Source organism: Hyperolius riggenbachi, chromosome 1, assembly GCF_040937935.1.
Source record: "Hyperolius riggenbachi isolate aHypRig1 chromosome 1, aHypRig1.pri, whole genome shotgun sequence".
NCBI lineage: Eukaryota > Metazoa > Chordata > Amphibia > Anura > Hyperoliidae > Hyperolius > Hyperolius riggenbachi.
This window is the reverse complement of record NC_090646.1, coordinates 609,826,336-609,847,405: the sequence shown is the minus strand read 5'-3', so window position 1 is coordinate 609,847,405 and position 21,070 is coordinate 609,826,336. Positions and strand designations below refer to the sequence as shown.

Here is a 21,070-nt window from a genome sequence, read left to right as displayed (position 1 = left end):
CTATTGAGATAAGTACCCAACACTAATTTTCCCTTCAGGTACACTTTGAAGCAATGTTCAATCGCTGTTGCAGATTTTTCCTATATACAATCTCAACTGGTTTAGATACAATTGCAGGTTAGATTCCTCTAGACCTTGTGGCCACTGTGTGGCCTGTCCAATTATGGCTAGAGGGGAAATTTTCCATCTAGGTCCTATTGAATGGAATATTAATACTCTGATCACATGCAGAACTGAGTTTGTGGTCTATGGAATTCTTTGTAGTTGTAATAAATATTATATAGGAATGACAACACTTTGTTTAAGGAGAAGAATTAGGGAACCAGTGAAGTCGATAACTTCAGGCGTTCATGAATCAAAAACATGGTGGGAGGCCTTCAGAGATGAAAGGGATAGGTTTGTTACACTTTCCCTCTTCAAGTCGGAGGAAATTTTATTACAAAAACCAAGCATGGTTGATCAGAATTACAGAAGCTTTGGGTCCATTAGGACTAAATGAATGTAACAGCCTCACGTTTCCCATAGATGAGATTTTATGATTGTTTATGTTCTTGCCCCCTTTCTTTTCCCCCTGCCCCTCTTTAAATTTTAAATTGAGAATTTGGAGAAATAAAATTCAATAATTGTTAACATATTGTGATTCAGATAAGACCCAATGTGATAGAACCAGTTATCCTCCACCTGTATAAATGGATCTGAGCTTGGTGATTGTTACATTAGGTAAAATATTAATACTCTATGATGTAGGAGAGTTTGGTAAAATGAACACAATTGTAATATTTAAGCAGGTGATTTATTATTATTGCAGTTGCAAATTGGTTGCTTGTTAAATGATCAAATGGAGTTGCTGTAGCCTTGGTGGAGGGACCAAATGAAGGTTTCCCCCTTTTCCTTTCTTTTCCACATGCTTTTCCTTCAGGGATTGGATTGGGGTGAAAGCAGATTTATAAAATATTTTTTACTGTGCAGTTATAGTTTTGGCCACAAGATGGCCACAGCGCAACTTTGCCAAAGGCCGAGGTCACGGCATTGGATGATATAGGCGGAAGTAGGTGTGTAAGCTAGACGGCGGTATGCCTAAATAGACGGAATACGCCGTCTCGCTCACACTAGAAGCCAACGATTGCGCAACACACAGGTGGGACAGGTCTACCCACCAGCCACGCGATAAACCGGGACCAGACCATGCGTAATGCACCTCTGATGAGGTCCGCAATGATAATGGGTGAAACGGCTGTTAGGGCAGCTGACCTGGAGAACCCCTAACGCGTCACCGCTTCTACCCATATCCATGACCTGCCATCACACAATTGGTCATTATTGCCTGCACTGCTAAAACTCTGTTGCTCCTCACATGCTTCCCTGCTTTGCTCTTTGCTTGCATAGCTACACGATGCAATGTTGGAACTGTGCAGAGGTTGTCACAATTTGCTGGATGCATAGAAGTGATTGGTGTATGGTTACCAATAAAGTGGCGTCAGCTTTTTATCCAGATGTGCCTGCCAATTTTTCCTCTATTTCGTGAAGTTTAGATTCTTTAGTGCCAAGGATCAATTAACTACTTCACCCCAAAGGGTTTTTTATCCTAACGGACAAGAGCGATTCTCACCTTTCAGTGCTCATCCCTTTCATTTGTCAATAGCTTAATCACTACTAATCACAATGAAATGATCTATATCTTGTTTTTTTCACCACCAATTAGGTTTTTTGGGGTTGACAATTGTTTTCAGTAATTACTTTATTTTCTATGCTATTTAATGGTAAACAAGGAAAAAAAATACACTATTTCTCCAATTTCAACCCCTATAGTTTTAATATAAACACTGCTACTGTACATAAAACCCACACATTTTATCTGCCTATTTGTCCTGGTTATTACAAGATTTAAATTATGTCCCTATGGTGACAACATATTATTTGGAAATAAAGTAATTTTTTCTGTTGTGGTTTTTTTTTTTACTGATCTCACGTGCGCGGAACGCACGTTCACGCACGGAAACCCGCATGTGCACGCGTGGGAGCGTGCACATGCATAGCGGCAGCAGCGCTCCTTAACCTATAAAAATGCCCTGGAGCCGTCAAGAGGTTCCAGCAGGACGTTTTAATACGCCTGCTTGTCTTTAAGTAGTTAAATATGATTTTTTTTTTTATTTAAGTGATCTTATCGAAAATACAACTGTTTGTTAAAAATCGCACCATTAATGGGTACATTTAGAGATTTATTAGAAGAGGGGAAAGCCTGATCTGTCTCAAGGCCCATACCCACTACGCAATTTCTACAATTTTTCCAATCATCGGCATTTTTCTGAGTGACTGGGTACAGCCGTGCGATCACACGAACCACATTTGGCATCGACTACCACGCCACATAGGATCTTTAAGATTCTTGATGACTCCTGCACAGTGCCGCAATTGTTTGAACTCTTGTTTGCTCCCGTCGTGTGTTCCCGAGTCAGAAAGATAGATCAGGGAAAGCTCGTAGTCTGGGACGTCGCTGGAATCCATATTGCTGCATCGTCATGTATTCAGCTTTATCAGAAAGCTGGACTAGCCCAGGCTGCATTACCCTTCAAATTCCTTACTGCTGCTGGCAGTTCTTTGCTTTGGGCTACCTGAATCACAGGACTGTCTATATATTGCCTATAAATGTATTTAAACAATGTAGGTATCGGCTTTCAACAGAACCCATGTCGGATGCATAAAGAATGCAGGAGCAGTATTATGTAAATTGCACTGTGTCATCACAGGAGTTGGAGGCTTGCAATGTATTCGCCATGCAAGAAGCTCACAGTAAATATTTCAGAGGCCAACACACACTTAGCCTATTTTCAGAAAGCGGCAGGCTTGGTGGCCAACTCCACAAGTGGCAAATCTGTCAGCTGCATAATTAATGAATTCTACCACTTCCTCAAATAAGATAAAACAAGGCTCATCCATAATATGAACACACTGGCTCTTCTTCACACATGCTGAAAGGCTAAATGACATCCCCAATGCCAAACTTCCAGCAGCGCACAGCCAACAGCTGCTAATTTCCAAAGCGGCAGGAAATAAATCATCATGAGAAAGTAGGAAAGATGGCGACAGACACAGAACAAGGAGGTGGATTCTAGAACACAACTCTCTCTGACTGATAGGGCTGGGGAAAGTTACTAGCTGCAGAGAATGTAGCTAAGTACAGGTGCAGGAAGGTGAAGATGGGAGAAAGTCAAACAAATATCAAACAGGGTTCTGGACAGAGAATTGGCTATATGGCCTAGTGCACACCGGAGCATTTCCGCTGCGGTTTGCGATCCGCTTGCGGGTGCGGATCTGCTAGGGTAATGTATTTCAATGGGCTGGTGCACACCAGAGTGGGAGGCGTTTTGCAGAAACGCATACTCCCGGGCTGCTGCAGATTTTGGATTGCGGATGCGTTTCTGCCTCAATGTTAAGTATAGGAAAACCGCAAACCGCTCTGAAAAACGGCACTTCAGAGCGGTTTGCCAGGCGTTTTTTGTTACAGTAGCTGTTCAGTAACAGCTTTACTGTAACAATACATGAAATCTACTACACCAAAACCGCTACACAAAACCGCAAAACGCTAGCTGAAACGCTGCAGAAAAATAAGAAAAAGCGTTTCAAAATCTGCTAGCATTTTGCGGATCTGCTAGCGGTTTTTGGTATGGCCTGGTGCACACCAAAAACCGCTAGCAGATCCGCAAAATGCTAGCAGATTTTGAAACGCCTCTTCTTTTTCTGTAGCGTTTCAGCTAGCGTTTTGCGGTTTTGTGTAGCGGTTTTGGTATAGTAGATTTCATGTATTGTTACAGTAAAGCTGTTACTGAACAGCTACTGTAACAAAAAACGCCTGGCAAACCGCTCTGAAGTGCCGTTTTTCAGAGCGGTTTGCGGTTTTCCTATACTTAACATTGAGGCAGAAACGCATCCGCAATCCAAAATTTGCAGCAGCCCGGGAGCAGCCCGGGAAATTTGCAGCAGCACGGCAAAACGCCTCCCGCTCTGGTGTGCACCAGCCCATTGAAATACATTACCCTAGCAGATCCGCACCCGCAAGCGGATCGCAAACTGCAGCCGAACCGCTCTGGTGTGCACTAGGCCTCAGTGACTGAGGCAGATTTATAGAAGAAAGGAGAACTGTCTGGATTGTGTTTTTTTTGCTTTAGGGGTTTACTTTCATTATCTAGCCTTTTGTGGAGTACAGCAGGGAGTGTTGGCTGGCTGGTTGTTATGGCCCCTTATCACTAGATTTATAAAGGTGACAACCTGCTTAAAGGGGAACTGAAGCGAGAGGAATATGGTGGCTGCCATATTTATCTCCTTTCAAACAATACCAGTTGCCTGGCAGCCCTGCTGATCTATTTGGCTACAATAGTGTCTGAATCACAGCAGAAACAAGCATACTTGCTCTATGGCTAAAAGTATTAGAGGCAGAGGATCAGCAGGGCTGCCAGGCAACTGGTATTTCTTAAAAGTAAATAAATATGGCAGCCCCCATATACCTCTCACTTCAGTTGCCCTTTAACCCTCAAACTGCCACAGATGTCTATAGAAGTTTCTGCATCCATACACTATGCAGGTTTAAAGACGTTTTAGTACGAAACTACTTTCGTCTGGCATGGACGTATTTAGACGTTCTTGTTTCCCCATAGTCCTGTGGCATTGGACGTCTAAATGCGTTTAGAACAACGTTTTGCTCAGTGATGCATTTTAATGCTATCGGTAGCAGGTAAAACACAAAACACACAGGTGTAAAGGCGCCCTTATTCTGTTGTCTGAAAGAAGCCACAGAAAAAAATGCTGTTTTGAACCCAGATCAGGTGAGCTTCATATTAGAACTAAAGTAAAAATGAATAAACAATCAACACTTCATGACTTGCAGGAGACAGGGAGAGCCAGGAAATCTATAGATCTATATCACCACTCCAAGATCAATACTTAATGAAAGATTCTGAAATCCATTTTGGTGGTGTTACCATACAGCTAGTGAAAGCACTGCGGGTTACTGAAACAGTTAAAATAGTTCTGGAAAAACATCCATCGCTTATCACGACAGCAGCATTCCTTTCGGTTACAGAGCAGCAACCATTAAGCATTTAATTTTTCTATGCAAATGAGGAATGAATTGTATCTGGGTTTCACAATGTACTAAAGCAGTGTGCGGAAGCATGGCGTGCAGACGCCTTGCACTGTCTGATCCCACAGGATCTGTTCCACTTGTGATTTCTAACTAAATTACACTGGCAGCCCTGCCTGCAGTTTTTTTTTGTAATTGTGTGCAATGAAAGTTTGAATGGGAGATTTATTCTTTCCATGTGTGTTGCAGAGTCTTCAGAGGAGCATTTCCATTGCATACTATATATGACACACACAGGCCGAGCTGGGACAAGGACCTCCAGCAACCAAAGCTGAGACACCAAAGACACCAAAGACACCATCCCTCCCACCAGTTGATACACACTGATTGCTATTAGATTAAAAGGCGCCCCAGGGCCCCCAACATCTTAATCTCTAGTTTTATGGCTTGTAGTCACTGCCATGTATCCCCTTTTCTTATCTGTCTTATAGGGGAATGATAGCTGAGTGAGTTGTGTGCCCCCTCCTACACTGTGCTCTGAGGCTGGAGCCTCTCTCGCCTCTGCCCTGCACACAGGTGCGTGAGCAGCATACAAGGGCACTGCGTGTCCCATGTTCCTGTTCAGCACCTGGAGACTTTGTTCTACTGTGCTTAAAGTTATAATGCTGATGTCTGGAAGGCATGGAACATCACTGCTGAAGAAGGTTGTGGTGGGGGTGGGTAAACCTGAAGGCTACAGATTAGCTTCTCCAATCCTCCAGGACCCCGGGGCACCACCAGCCGCGACCCTCTTCCTCATTGTGGCCGGGCTCCTGTCCTGTGCTAATGCGCAGGCACACTTCTACACGGAGGGGAGTGCAGCTGCAAGCAATATCTGTACCATGCAGAGGCTACTCACTACTAAGTTAAGTAACTTTTTTTGCTCAGTGACTTCAAGTTTACTTTAAGTGGATTTAAAGGACACCTGAAATAAAAGTAATATGGAAGCTTCCATATTTATTTCTATTTAGACCAGGGGTCTCAAACTCAATTTACCTGGGGGCCGCAGGAGGCAAAGTCAGGATGAGGCTGGGCCGCATAAGGGATTTCACAAAAAAAGTCAATCAGCAGCAACCACCCGTCCCGTCCCTTGCATTGATTTTTATTTCAAAATCAAATTCACACTGAAGCGAAGTATTTTGCCTATTTTACCTTATAGTTCGCTTCAGTGCTCCCATTACAAGTAATCCGCCATGTCCCTGCCGCAAAACGAGGGCTGCAGAGCCCCCAAATTGCCCGGGGGGCAATCCGCCGGCATTTCCTGGAAGGGGCAGAGCTTTCAGCTTCAGCTCTGCCCCTCCTGACGTCAATCGCGGCGCATCGCCGCCTCTCCCCGCCCCTCTCTGTGAAGGAAGAGTGAGAGAGGCGGCGATGCGCCGTGATTGACGTCAGGAGGGGCAGAGCTGAAGCTGATAGCTCTGCCCCTTCCAGGAAATGCCGGCGGATTGCCCCCCCCCCCCCGGGCGATTTGGGGGCTCTGCAGCCCTCGTTTAGCGGCGGGGATGCGGCGGATTACTTGGGAGCACTGAAGCGAACTATAAGGAAGCTTTTGCCAGCGCGGGCCACAAAATATTGTATCGAGGGCCGTAAAATGGCCCGCGGGCCGCGAGTTTGAGACCCCTGATTTAGACAATGCACATTGCCTGGCTGTCCTGCAGCCTGCCTCCTAATACTTTTACCCATAGACCATGAACAAGCATATGCAGATCAGAACAGTGCAAACTATTAAAGTACACCAGTTCTATAAAGAGAAAAAATACTGTCACTGCTGATGTTTATTAAATGCTAATTCTCTGGCAATCTCTGGCTTCTATGCCGAGTAATTGTCCCCCGACCTCCCTTAGTGCCTTGGCCAGCGATCAGCCTGTTGACATTTTTCTCCTCACTCACACAGACGGCTCTGTGTGCAGGCAGGGCGGGGCCACGCAGCCTCACTGTGGCTTATTCAAACTGCAGTACTGGAAGAATAAAGATGAAGGCCCACATATTAAGGGGCCACCAGGGAGCAGCACCCGGAAGGAAAGTAAATGCATGCTACACCCCCCCCCCCCCCTCCCCAATTCCACATCATTTAAAAACCATGCTTAAAGCAGATCCGTGATGAAAAACTAACTATAACAAGGAACTTGTCTATATATCTTATCTAAAGTTTAGATAGTTTAACCATTTCAGCCCATGGGTATTTTTCACCTTATGGACAAGAGGAATTTTCACCTGTGAGTGCCCCTCCCATTCAATCCCCAATAACTTTATCACAACTCAATGATCTATAACTTGTTTTTTACTCCACTAATTAGGCTTTCTTTGGGTGGTACATCATGCTAAGAAATATTTTATTCTAAATGCATTATGATGGGAATAAGAAGAAAAAAAATGGAAAAAATTCATTTTTCATTTTTCAGCCATTATAGTTTTAAAATAATTCACGCTACCATAATTAAAATCCACACATTTTATTTGGCCATTTGTCCCGGTTATTACAACGTTAAAATTATATCCCTAGTACAATGTGTGGTGACAATATTTTATTTGGAAATAAAGGTGCATTTTTTCAGTTTTACATCCATCACTAATTTTTAGCCCATTATTTAATATTTAATTATATGCAGTCTTGTCATAGATATTTTTTTTCCTCCCTAAAGTCAGTAGGTGTATTTTACTATTTGGACACAAGATGTCCCCCCTGAGCAAAAATCCTATTAGTGTACTTTGTACGCTATATAGGATACAAAGTGTTGTTACGTTGTAACTAAGGAAATGATGCAAGTTTCCATCGGAAGCCTGCGATCACAGTGCCGGCGGGGAGATTATGAATGGGAACATTGGTCCCATTCATAAATTTAACGCTCGGGTGGTGGAAACTGGCGGAAATCCCGGCGGCTCTATGTAAGAATAAACACTGTTTTTGAACAAAAACAGCGTTTATTCTCAGCGGACACGCTCGGATTGGCACAAGGGACTTTTGTCCCCTGCAGCCAATCCCCCCTGCTCGCAGCAGCAGTGCAATCGGAGGCATCTGCCCGCACGATCGACTGCAAAACCCCCAAGCTGCAGGGACATGACTAGCGCATCGCTGTGGCTCTAGCAGCTGCCGCTGCGGACGTGAAGCTCACGTCCGTGCAAAATAAATGGTTAAACAGCAAATCTAGCTGCAAACAGCTTCAACAGTATATGATTATTTCTTCCTGTGACACGAGAGCGGCCATGTTCCGCCTGCCATCATTACACACAGACAAAGCTGCTCTGCATCTTCTCCCCTCAGCCTGTGAAAACTTCACTCCTCTCTCCTCCTCCCCTCTGCCTCTCTCTGGCTAGTAAGACCTCCTCCTCCTGCCCAGACTGAGCTACCATAAGCCCTTGCTACATGGGTCTCAGAGTGCCAAGGCACTGGAGAAGCTGTGGGCGAGGCTTCTTTAGTTTATAGGCAAGTATAGAGTATTAAAAAAAAAAACAAAAAAAAAAGTATTTGGCTTGATGACTGCCCTATAAACTATATGAAAGGAACACAATTATGCAATGAGTAAAAGCTTATCTCGGATCCACGTTAACCCCGAACGTAGTTCGGGGTAAGCCGCGCAGGAGGATTTCTCAGGCCCTGCTGGGACGATTTGCATAATTTTTTTTTGCTACACGCAGCTTGCTAGCTGCGTTGTGCACACCGATCACCGCACCAATTCACTGCTACCTGCCGCGACACCCCCTCCCCCCCAGACCCCATGCGCTGCCTGGCCAATCAGTGCCAGGTAGCGCTGAGGGGTGGATCGGGACTCCCTTTGACGTCACGACGTCGATGACGTCACGACGTCGATGACGTCATCCCGCCTGTCGCCATGGCGACGGGGGAAGCCCTAATGGAAATCCCGTTCAGAATGGCATTTCTGGACGGGCTTTATCGCCGGAGGCAATCGGAGCGGTGGAAGGATGCCGCTGCACAGTGGCTATCATGTAGCGAGCCCTAGGCTCGCTACATGATTTAAAAAATAAAAAACTGCTGCACTGCCCCCTGGCGGTTTTTAATAGACCGCCAGGAGGGTTAAGGGGCGGTTCATTTGATACATGTGTTACATTTTGGTGTTCAGATCCCTTTAAGCACACAATACACTGTCACTTTAACACAATGTGATCACCATTCCCTTATCATGGATCTCCTACAAACACCTCACACCAACTGAAAGCCATTAGAAAACCTTGCTGTTCTTTCCACATTCAGGCTATCTGACACCTGTCATTTGTTCAATACAGTGAATAAGCACAGCAGTAACACAGGGATCTTTATGTTTGGCCTCTATATCAACCCACCAGTGACACCATTCTGCTTTTCTAGAGCTTGTTCTCATGATTAGCAGGTGGAGCCCATGATGCAATCTTTAATCCAGCTCTATATTGTCAGTGGAAAGCTCATTGTCAGGCCATGGCTTAGAAACCAGTCTTTCTGCTCTACAGCAAACCTGCTTTGTCAAGAAGATTGCATCAGTGCTGGCAAGCGAGTAAACCAGTGTACCTTACAGCACTGATTCATCAACCTATTATCAGTTCAATACGGCAGCCACTCAATGTAACCTGCATCTCTCAGCTTCACAATGACTCATGCTATGCACACAAACAGGAAGCCATAGGATAGGGCAGCCTCGGCTTTATGGTTATAAATCATGACACGTCAGATCAAAACCACACCAAATGCAGCACAATACATAAACAATCCTTAAAGCAAAGCTATATACAAAAAAATATGTACCATTAAACGCCTAATAAATTATGTCTGTGAAACCGTTGTGCAAAAAATCTAACGTGGAAGGGATCTGTACGGATACATGAAATAAGGTATAACCGCAGCTAAGGCTAGGTCTGTCTGTAGCAGCAGGATTTCATCACTTAAAACAGCCTCTCTCAACCTTTTTACCCTGGAGGAACCCTGCAAATAACTTTTTGTTCTCAAAGAAACCCTGCAAACAATGTTTTTGATCTTGAGGACCCCCCCCCCCCTTGCATTTGTATTTTAGGAGGCATGGTCTTTAAAAGTAGGTGAAACTGTTAATTTCACTACCTCCATTTACACTGCCACTCATTATAGTATGCTCATTATTATTCTTACCCCAATATAGTGCTTCTTTTTACAGTACCCCCTAGTATAATGTGCTCTATTATACTTCCCTCACGATGGGGTAAAATGCCAAGGAACCCCTGCAGAGTCCTCAAGGAACCCTGACTGAGAAAGCCTGACTTAAAGTATACATAAGATCTTAAATATTGGTGTCTTTATACTCACCTGGGGCTACAGAAGGTTCGTGGGATCTCTCGTCATCCTCTCTGGCCGCTCTGTTGTCTTCTTTTTACTACCATATGTGCACTGCAGCTGGATAGCGTAATGGTTAAGGCCTCTGATTCTGACACAGAAGACCTGGGTTCAAATCTCGGCTCTTCCTGCTCAGTAAGCCAGCACCTACTCAGTGAGGAGACCTTGGGCAAGACTAACACGGCTTCTGCCTATAGAGCTTGTCCTAGTGGCTGCAGCTCTGGCGCTTTAAGTCCGCCAGGAGAAAAGCGCGATATAAATGTTTTGCGTCTTAACTTCTGAAATCTGCTTACTGTAAAATACACTTGTAGAATACTTCAAGGGACTTGGCAAAGAGTTTACTATATCAGCATTGGTCATACACTGAATATTCATACAAGCACATGGTCAGGACCTCAGGACTGAGTTTACTATAAGCCAGTGGTTTATGTAGGTATGGGAACAGTGATTATATGACTCCATTGGGACCTTTGCCAATCAAGATGCATATTAAGAAGCCACCATTTTGACGCCATTGTACTGTTTGAAACAATGATGAAATTTCCCACAAGTGTTCAGGGACGCCAGCTACAGCCAACGAGGCCAAACTAAACATGCACCTACTCCTCAATCTTTCTCTTAGTACAGAAGCTAATGTTTCATGGGGCAAACCTGCTGTAGGGAAGTATTTCAAGCCTAGGAAAGAAAAGCGTGTTATTTAATATTTCCATAATACAAGGCTAATCTTGTGAACAAACAGATATCAAATGACTACGCTCCACAGACAAAACTTTACAGAGAGCGCTCACATGAATAGGATCTGCTGAATATTGTCAGCTTCCCAGGATAAAATCCCCCCCAAAATTACTACTACTACTTTTCTTTTTTTTTTTTAAATAGTTACAGCTTTTTACGTGGACCTGTAACATTACTACAGTAGTATTTGCAGATGCAGCAAACCCCCAGACAAATGGGTGAGAGCAGTGGCATAAATACAACCCCACCCCCAAACACAATGCCTGCAAGTGCTATACATCCAGCCAATCACCATGCGGGGACTGAAGCTGCATGCATGGTGAATGGCCAGCTGCATGGCACTTGCAAACTGAACAGAAAGTGGAAGAGACCTATTACACCAGGAGTAGGTCCATATAACGTTCTGTTGCACTGACTGCTCTGCTGCCTTGATAAATTTGGTCAAATTTGTCCACGATAACACAACTGTAGCATGCCAGATCTAGCATCAATTTACTGATCAAAAGCACATTTGAGCACGGCTGTTTGACTAGCATCATGATCGTGGAGTGCAACTTCTCAAAGTGCTAAAGGTGGCAAAAGTCACAGATGGTTATTTGACTCAAACACCATCGACCCTTCATTATAGACTATAGCGTTCTCCAGTTCCAAAGTGCCAAACACTATTGGGCACTTAAAAAGAGGCAATCAAGCTGACTGACGCTATTCAACACCTCTATAAGTAGGCCGGTGAGTCTTGTGTCTCTCTCTGTGGAGCTATTTTATCTTAACTGTACTGCAGCACAAGTCCTTTCAAGTACAAGGCAAGCTAGGCAAGGCAACAAGGAGAGCTCTAAACACAGATCACATTTCAGATTGTAATAGACTCTACGGGACCAGCAGACTCTGGCTTCTTAAAGTGAACCCGAGGTAAGAGTGATATGGAGGCTGCCATATTTATTTCCTTTAAAACAATACTAGTTGCCTGGCAGTCCTGCTGATCTATTTGGCTGCAATAGTGAACTGAATAACCCCAGAAACAAGCATGCAGCTAATCTTGTCAGTTCTGACTGGTATTGCTTAAAAGGAAATAAATATGGCAGCCTCCATATTATTCTCACCTCGGGTTTCCTTTAAGGACCCTGTAGGTCATAGGTGTCAAACTCAAATACAAAGTGGGCCAAAATTGAACCCTGGAACCAAGTCACAGGCCTACCGCAATTTTCAGTTGCCACCTCCCTCCCACCATCCGAAGTGGCCCTCATTCCCCTATATACTTCCTTGGTGTCTAATGCTGCTCTCTCCCCTAGAATCAGAATCCGCTATAATCTCCAAGTTCAATGGATGTCGCACGCGGATATGGTGTCTTGTGGCCCTCTTCCTCCCCTACACAGTTCCCTGATGTCTAGTGGTCCACTCTCTCTGCCCTATACAGTTCCCTGGTGTCTAGTGGTCCACTCTCCCTGCCCTATACAGTTCCCTGGTGTCTAGTGGTCCTCTCTCCCTGCCCTATACAGTTCCCTGGTGTCTAGTGCCCCCCCATACAGTTCCCTGTGTCTTGTGACCCCCTACCTTCCCTATACAGCCACCCGGCGTCTAGTGCTCCACCTCCTACCCATAGACAGTTGCCTGGTGTCTAGTGCTCCCCACCTATTCTGATTCCTGGTATGTGATGCTTTCTCCCTCTCCATATGGATACCCTGGTGATCTAGGGCTTCTCCTCCAATATAGCTTCCCTGGAGTTCTAGTGTGGGCCAAGCAAATTGCAAAGTGGGGAAACCACTTGGGGGCAGAGTTTGACATGTATGTGATAAGTGACTCAAGGAGGTGAGATACACAGTCATGGTGCTTCTGGAAGAACATAGAGGTGATTTGGTGAGAGTTTAACCTTTGAAAACTGATGATTAATTCCCTGGGAATTAAGCCAGGTACAGACAAGCAAGCTAAAATAATCTTCCATGATTGTTTTGGCTGATAGTCTGCTGCCAGGCAGTGACAGTTCAGGTACACTGAGATCAGCCAAGGAACAGGTCCTGTCCTATGGAGAGGAGAGGGTGAATGGAGGCACCCAGGAGCAAGGCAACCAATCAAAAATTGGTTGGTGACACCAACAACCACAAAATGGTTCATAATTAGTAGTAAACAAACTGATGTGATAAACAATTATATCTATAGCCTCAGTCCTAAAATACAACTTTTCAGGTATCCCACAGCTCTAGTTTATTTTAAAAGGCTTAAAATATAAATGTTAAAGTTGTATTATAAGAATGATATTTAGCTCCCATTCAGACAGACCTTGTCTGCTCCCTACCCTCATGCAAGTTTTATCAGCCACACAGGAGTTTTATGACCTATAACAACTTATCAGTGTTTGTCCTGCAAATCATACTACCAACACTTTGAGAGTTTCCAGAAACTAAAACATGAAACTTAAGTCATTCATTTGTTTTATTCTAAAACACATAAAACTAACCCATAAGCGCCATTGCTAATCAGTTTCATTGTTTCAAAGTCAGATTCACAAGGTTTCCTTCTCATTCTCACTGGACGATTTGAGCTCTGGAAAAACAAAAACAAATTGTTACATGAGTAATAGATAGCATGGCGGTTACATTAGGCAGCACTTATAAATAGAAATGACAAAAAGCAGCATGTCATCTGTACTGGCTAGATAAACATTAAACTGCTGGCATTCAGGGTGTTGTAAGCTTGCAGCGGAAAAACACTGCTCATTTCTGAATAGATTCAAGATGACCACACAACAACAAATGCGGTGAGCTGCTATTCAGGTGCCGGACTTGGATCAGTTGTTGCAGTTGATTGTCATCAGTTTGACCTCAGTTTCCTGTTCATTAAAATAGCTCAGGCGCCAGCTTATGACCAATAGAATGATAGCTGAAGGCTGCTATACAAAGAAGTGATGGGCTTATGAATGGGCGTAAGAACCTGATCACCCCTTTTAACTTCATTTATAAAAAGTCGGTAAGGGCTGAAATTAGAGGACTATATAAGGACCGCTATCACGAAAATCGTAAAATTTTAAATATATGTAAACACATAAAAATAAGCATATTTCTTCCAGAGTAAAACAAGACAAATTAACTTTCTCCTATGTTGCTGCCCCTTACAGCAGGTAATAGAAATCTGACAAAAATGACAGATTTTGGACTAGCGCATTTCCTCATGGGGGGTTTTCAGAGTTTCCGTTAATTTCAAAAGCACTTAGTGAATGGCAGTTGCTCTGTCCAACTGCCAAAAAGGCATACAGCAAGCAGTGAGGCTGGCCAGCATCTTTGTTTAACCACTTGAGGACCCACCCTTTACCCCCCCCTTAAGGACCAGCGTTATTTTTTGTGATCTGTGCTGGGTGGGCTCTGCAGCCCCCAGCACAGATCATGTTTCATGCAGAGCGATCAGATCGCCCCCCTTTTTTCCCCCCTATGGGGATGATGTGCAGGGGGGGTCTGATCGCTCCGGTGGGCAGGCATGTTGCGGGGGGGGGCACCTCAAAGCCCCCCTCCGCGGCGAAATTCCCCCCTCCCTCTCCTACCTGGCCCCCCCGGTGATCGGGGCTGCACAGGACACTATCCGTCCTGTGCAGCCAGTGACAGGCTGTCCCGTCACATGGCGGCGATCCCCGGCCGCTGATTGGCCGGGGATCGCCGATCTGCCTTACAGCGCTGCTGCGCAGCAGTGCCGTACAATGTAAACAAAGGAGACAAATGTCTCCTACGTTTACATTTAGTCTGCGAGCCGCAATCAGCGGCTCGCAGGCTATTCACGGAGACCCGCTCCGTGATGTAACAGGAAAAGGCCGCTCGCGCGAGCGGCCTTTCCTGATTAATTAGGGAGGCACCTGGCGACGCACAGTTGCGTCGCTGGTCCTCCAGCTACCACTTTGCCGCCGCACGGTATGAGTGTGCGGTCGGCAAGTGGTTAAATCTTTTTCAGGGAATTACTTTTATAAAGTATAAAGTCCATGCTGAGAATCCCCCACGAAGAGAGGACTAGCCCAAACCTTGTCGGTAATGTCAGATTTCTACTACCGACTGTAAGTGACAGGAACATAGGAAAAAAGTAATTTATGGCTCATTTTTGTCTGAGGAAAAATGTACTTCTTATTTGTATGTGTTTACATGTATTTTACATTTTACATTTTTTCGCAATAGTGGTCCTTTAAGTTAAGTTGTTGATCAGAAGCTTCACTCTCTTGAACTAAGTAACTGATTGCGTTATTGTGACTAATTCTTGCCAGGAAAAATATTGGTACATGGTTTATTGACTTTATAGCCCTGCACTGCTACTTTTTAAAGTGCTGATCTGTATCAAAGTAGTGAACAGGGTGAACCAAAAACACACTGTACTCTATTGTTCCCTGAAGGCCTGCACACATGATTGATGTTGCATGATGGGGATCGAGACCCAATCCCTTGGGTGACTATGGTGGGCTGAGGCTGTACAGCTGACACACTCTGTTGCTATGCAGGGAGTGGAAGACAGATGGAGCGGCACTAATAAAAAATATGATGTTACACAATGGGCGGGGCTAGCAGCTCCAACAAAGGTATTGGCCACCACTCGACCGAGTTGATCCGTTTGGTAATGGGCAGCTGTACACATACCAGATTATCCACTGAGGCAGTTGTTCTCGGCTGCCTCAGCCAATTTTAATCAAGCGTGTGTACAGGGCCATAAAGCATTTGCAATAAAAGTGGTTAACAATCAAATGGAGAAAAATTCTGATGCAGAGATTAGCCGTGGATCCCGCTGCAAATGCAAGGGCTGCTCCACCTATAGCCATGGCTGAGTGCGTCCGAGGTGTAGTTTTAAAAGTTGTATAGTCCATTAACTAACTAGGTTGGTTTTTGCTGTGTTTCTAATATTAATTCTAACTTGGCATTTACTGGTCCTATAAAGGCATTTCAGCTGGCATTCAGACATGCAGGCATAGCTATGCTATGAAAAAAGGTCCATGTACACTAGCCTTAAAGTGATCCAAGCAGCTTTCTTTTTCTACAGTTTGTCCTGGTTTCTAATAGCTGTAGGAACTGATATCCCCCATCCTTACTTATCCATGAGAAGGTGTTAATGTTATCAAGTGTGACTCTCTAAACCTTTTGAAGTACATTGTCCTTTTGTTTTCTTACTGCTACTGCTATTTATCTGCCTGTTCTTTCCTCTTTCTGGGGACCAGCAGGCCGTGGAAGTAGGGTAATAAAAGCATGTAACACACATTTAAATGTAAAAAGAAGAGGTAGAATGGCATTTTTTATTTTTTAGTAAAGAAGCACATCGTTAATTTGCATTTATAATATGCTACTGAGATGCCCTGGGAATTAAAAATGGTGCTCGATTCATTTTAACAAAAATGGAAGCAGTCATTCTCATACAGCAAGTCTCCTATATGAGGCACAATCCTCATGGAACCACGCAACCAATTAGAGATTTAATTTATGAATTAGGAAATGTCACAAAAAATAGATATAATCCGGCGTGGTCACTTACACTGATGGATTCATCTGTCTCCGGGGTCTCCGCAGTACCACTATCATAATTGGCTAACAAGGCCATCTCTGGAATATAAAAAGCGTGTGGAAAAATGTCAGCAAAGCACTATGATGACATTCAGGTAAATACAATAATTGAAAAAAAAAATAAACGATAAGATGGACAATATTATTTAAAGAAAAGGAGCATTAGAGATCGTCAATGGGATGCTAATAATCCTGCTTGAATGCAAATTTCATGCAAAGTGTGCGCAGCCTAGAATAAGGCCACTCAAGATGGACAGGAAGTGTAATTGATTGGTCCAATTTCATGCTGCATGCAATCTGGACTAAATTTGCCCACAAGTTGGAATTACAGTAGAGGATGTTATCCGGCACCTATGGGGATCGGCTGATGCCGGATCAGTGTGCTTTCTGGTTGCTCGAGACTAAATGTTAAACATAGGCTTGGCTAATACAGTACTATAGGGGAGAAATGGCAGTGCTGCTACTACTTGGTAATCATTCCGATGCGGCCTGGTCTTAGGATGCGCTGCCATTTCTCCCTGTTGTCTATAAAAATAGTGTAAACTTTTTTATGGTCAGCTGCTCCCAGGTTCACACTATGCTTATTTGCTAGGTAGAGGTCAGGGTCCCTTCTGAAAGGATGGCCTCATGGTGGTGGAAGTCTCCAGTACACAATACTTTGCATGCAAACTGTTTTGGAAGCTAACATCCTCCATTCATGTTAATTTGGTGCATTAATTTTGAATGTAAGATGTGTACTCTGCCTGTACTTAGGCTCTGCACACCTACGCCGGTGGTCATTCAGATCATATGCAGCCTGCTTTGGGAAATGCTGACACCTCTACCCTCTACCCTCTACCCTGTTTAATACAATGTTTTATCCATCTATATACATCTCATGAATTCTGTATTAAATGCTAAAATACAATAATTGAAAGTATATTAACTTTGGGGGAAGCCAAGGAACCCAGTCTTGGAACCCACAAACAGGCTAAGATGTTGGCCTTCACCACTGTGAGTACTGCCAGTGATTTGTGCTGGGTGGTTGAGACTGCTGGTTAGTTGAGTTCCAGATAACCAGGACTCTAGTAGTAGCATCTCTACTGAAAATGATCATTCTTCATGCAACAGATGAGAACCACAAGCTACATCAGTAACGCTATCCTAAGTACGGGGGCCCAGGATTGTACTGGTCTGGTTATACATTCTGCACAATATATACGTGTCGTGTATCATTGATGGTCTCGCTGCAGGAGACGCATTGCAAACACTGTTAATTCTGAATTACAAATAGTAAATGTAAGGGCATCAGCACTGCCCTGTCAGGATAAATAATGCTGTGCAATATAATTTCATTTCATTCCCATATTTTACAGAACCGCTGAGACCTTGTTAGACCTACAAGCGCCTTCTATGCTGACCAAGCAGGAATAGATTTTAATACAATCATCTGAAACGTCTGACTTAAAAAACAACTGCAATCTGATCGCTTTAAAAAAACAATTGATTCAGTAAAATTTGATCAAAAGTTTACAAGTATCCAATCTAAAGTGATTGTGTTCGGCTGAAAATGATTGCAGTTATTCAAGTATTCTTAAAGGACACCTGAAGTGAGAGGGATATGGAGGCTGCCATATGCATTTCCTTTTAAGCAATACCAGTTGCCTGGCATACTTTTAGCCATAGACCCTGAACAAGCAAGCAGCAGATCAGGTGTTTTGGACACTATTGTCAGAACTTACAAGATTAGCTGCATGCTTGTTTCTGGTGTGTTTCAGACATTACTGCAGCTAAATAGACCAACAGGCAACTGGTACTGTTTGAAAGGAAATGAATATGGCAGCCTCAATTTCCCTCTCACGTCAGTTGTCCTTTAAAGTAAGCCCACAGTAAATAAACTGATGTGATAAACCAGTGTTTCTCAACATTTTATTGGTATGTACCCCCTTTAAAACCCTGTACTCACCAAGTACCTCCTGGCACAGTAAACATTGCCACAAGTACCCCTTAACAAATATATATTTAATTGTAGTATATGATAATTGGATCTAAACAATTTCTAAGCATTTACTATTGCTTTATATTAGCTATAATACTAATTTGGTCTTTAAATAAGATGTATCATTTTCTAAAACTCTAAATTTGTTATTCTTGGTTAAGTATATCAAGCCCCGAGTACCCCCTGGAACCATCAGCAGTACCCCCTGGGGCACGCGTACAACACGTTGCGAACCTAGGTGATAAACAATATCATCTACGGGCTCAATCCTAAAATACAACTTTTCAGGAATCCTACAGTCCTCTTGTTTTAAAAGGCTCAACAATGGGAGCTGTGCCAAAAATGTGTGAGGACCTCGGCCCCGAGGACTGGAGTTGGACAGCGCTGGTATAGTGTAGGCCCTATGTGTTTTTCGTGAGTGGAGGTAAGTCTACCAAGCAAGTTTATATGGCAAGACAAAAAGGTATTCATTCACAGTGAGGTTTATATTTTGTAGACAGACTGAATGAAACCATAACAACAGTGTGCAATGCCCATGATCTTTCTAGCTCACTACAGCACTACTGCTCTTGACATGATAAATTAGATTGTCTTAATTAAAGACGTTGGAAAAACCCTAACAGCTGTGGAGTAAATTACACATCTTTCAGCAACTGGCTGATAGTGTGGAACTTCCCATCATGTGTTCAGTTCTGTTACAGTCCAGGACTGTCAGCTCCACTGAGAATTTCCAGGTATAGGGTTGTCATGGAAGAGACCACGTACAACCTTCAAGAAAGCTAAATGACTTAAAGTGTTAGCGTACGTATAACTAAATGTGCTTCAAATAAGGGAGGCAATTTTTCCATTCTTTATATGATAAACCTTTTGTCAACCAGAAAGTGTAAAGTATACCTTGTTACACCTTGGCTATATTAGTCAAGCTACAGTCTATGCTTGTCTGCTTAAGTAATCTGTCTCAAAATGTATTTTTTTTTTATTTTGCTGCCTGAAATAGTTAATTTTCAGGCAAGCAAGTGACAGCTTGTGTCTTGTCGGTACCTTGTCGGGAATACAGTAAGCTTCACTAATAAGCCTAATTACAGCCATAAAAGTTTCCCTGGCCGAATACAACGTCTGAGGGCAGGGAGAGATAGATGATGGTCAATAGTTCATGTATTTTAACTCTGGGGCACTTAATAGACTGCCATTGAACAAAGACAATAAAACATTCAATCTACTTTGTAAATGTTTAATTATAAAATAAAACTATGGGATATCTAAAAAGTCATTTAAAGGAGTAAGAGGCTAAAATAGGGAATATAAATTTACTAAATTATTGATCAGATTCTCATTTAAATCTATTAAAAGCACCCATCCTTATAAGTACACTACTGCTTTAAGTGTTTAAAGTTCTAAAGCTTTCATTAAATATTACAGGGAGACTGGACATACAGGTATGATTTTAAAAACCCCTCAGGGCCAACGTGGGCAAAGTGAGAAGGAGCACAGGTGATGCTGTTTCTTTATACAGGGAAGCAATAGGGATCGGAAGATTTTTTTTTACAGCTTACGAAAGCAACTTCTCCTTCAATGATTGGGCAACTCAGAAAACCCTTGGCCAATGATACTGTAGTCCAGGAGCATGGGTGGCTCCTTCCACTCTCTACAGAACACGCTGCTTGGCCGGAAGCTAAGCAGTGTCTCATACCCAAACCATCAACCAGAATGATCATTTTGGATGCCAGTCATCTAAGGTATGAACGTGACTTCTATGAACACCTTAAGACAATGGTGCTTTACTTACTGTGCTACCACCTCGGCCTCAAAAATGTAATTTTCATATGCAGTACATCAGCAAGTGATGCCTGCTCACCTAGTGATGCCTGTTTAGCAAAACCTGCTCTAGGGCACCAGTTCAGCAAAACGTTTACTGGCGATATATTTTTAAAATATATTTTCTGCATGAAGAGTGCACAAAGGAGGTCTGTTCATGGCTCTTAACGCAATCTCTAAAGATTGTAAATATTATTGCCACTTCTCCTGAATATATAGCAAAAATCTCAGTCCGCAGGGCAACAGAAGGGATAAAAAAACCAAACAATCCCATTTCAAAAAGGAGCCAAGCCCAATATCAGCTATCTTGGAAAGACACAATTTCTGCTAACAGTGGGTATTAATGGAACGAATCCCAGAGTCAGCACTTAAAGGAAGAATCCCAGGAACCGTTTTGAAATGCCTGAAGAGATTTTTAAAACTCATCTAAATGCCATTAAACATCTGCCTATTTTATGTCATTGATTTCATCCATTGGTGAGGACGAGCGTTTCGGAGAAACAGAAAGGAGCTAAAGACAATTTAAGCACCGCGGGGAGAAGAAAAGGAATCTTCCTCTAGGGAGCCACTGAAAAATGCACCGGTATCTAGCTGATGATGAATCTTTTGTGGTCGAGCTT

The 21,070-nt window shown here is 43.4% G+C and overlaps 1 protein-coding gene across 5 annotated transcripts in view; it reads right to left on the bottom strand.

The window, feature by feature from the left end:
* MAST4 (microtubule associated serine/threonine kinase family member 4) overlaps positions 1-21,070 on the bottom strand; it is a 690,505-nt gene that overhangs the window by 52,874 nt on the left and 616,561 nt on the right. For all 5 annotated transcript variants that reach the window (XM_068249995.1, XM_068250005.1, XM_068250009.1 and 2 more), the window contains 2 exons: positions 16,629-16,696; positions 13,597-13,682 (listed from right to left, as the gene is read on the bottom strand). In XM_068249995.1, the coding sequence (XP_068106096.1) occupies positions 13,597-13,682; positions 16,629-16,696 (154 nt within the window). The remainder of the gene's footprint in view (positions 1-13,596; positions 13,683-16,628; positions 16,697-21,070) is intronic.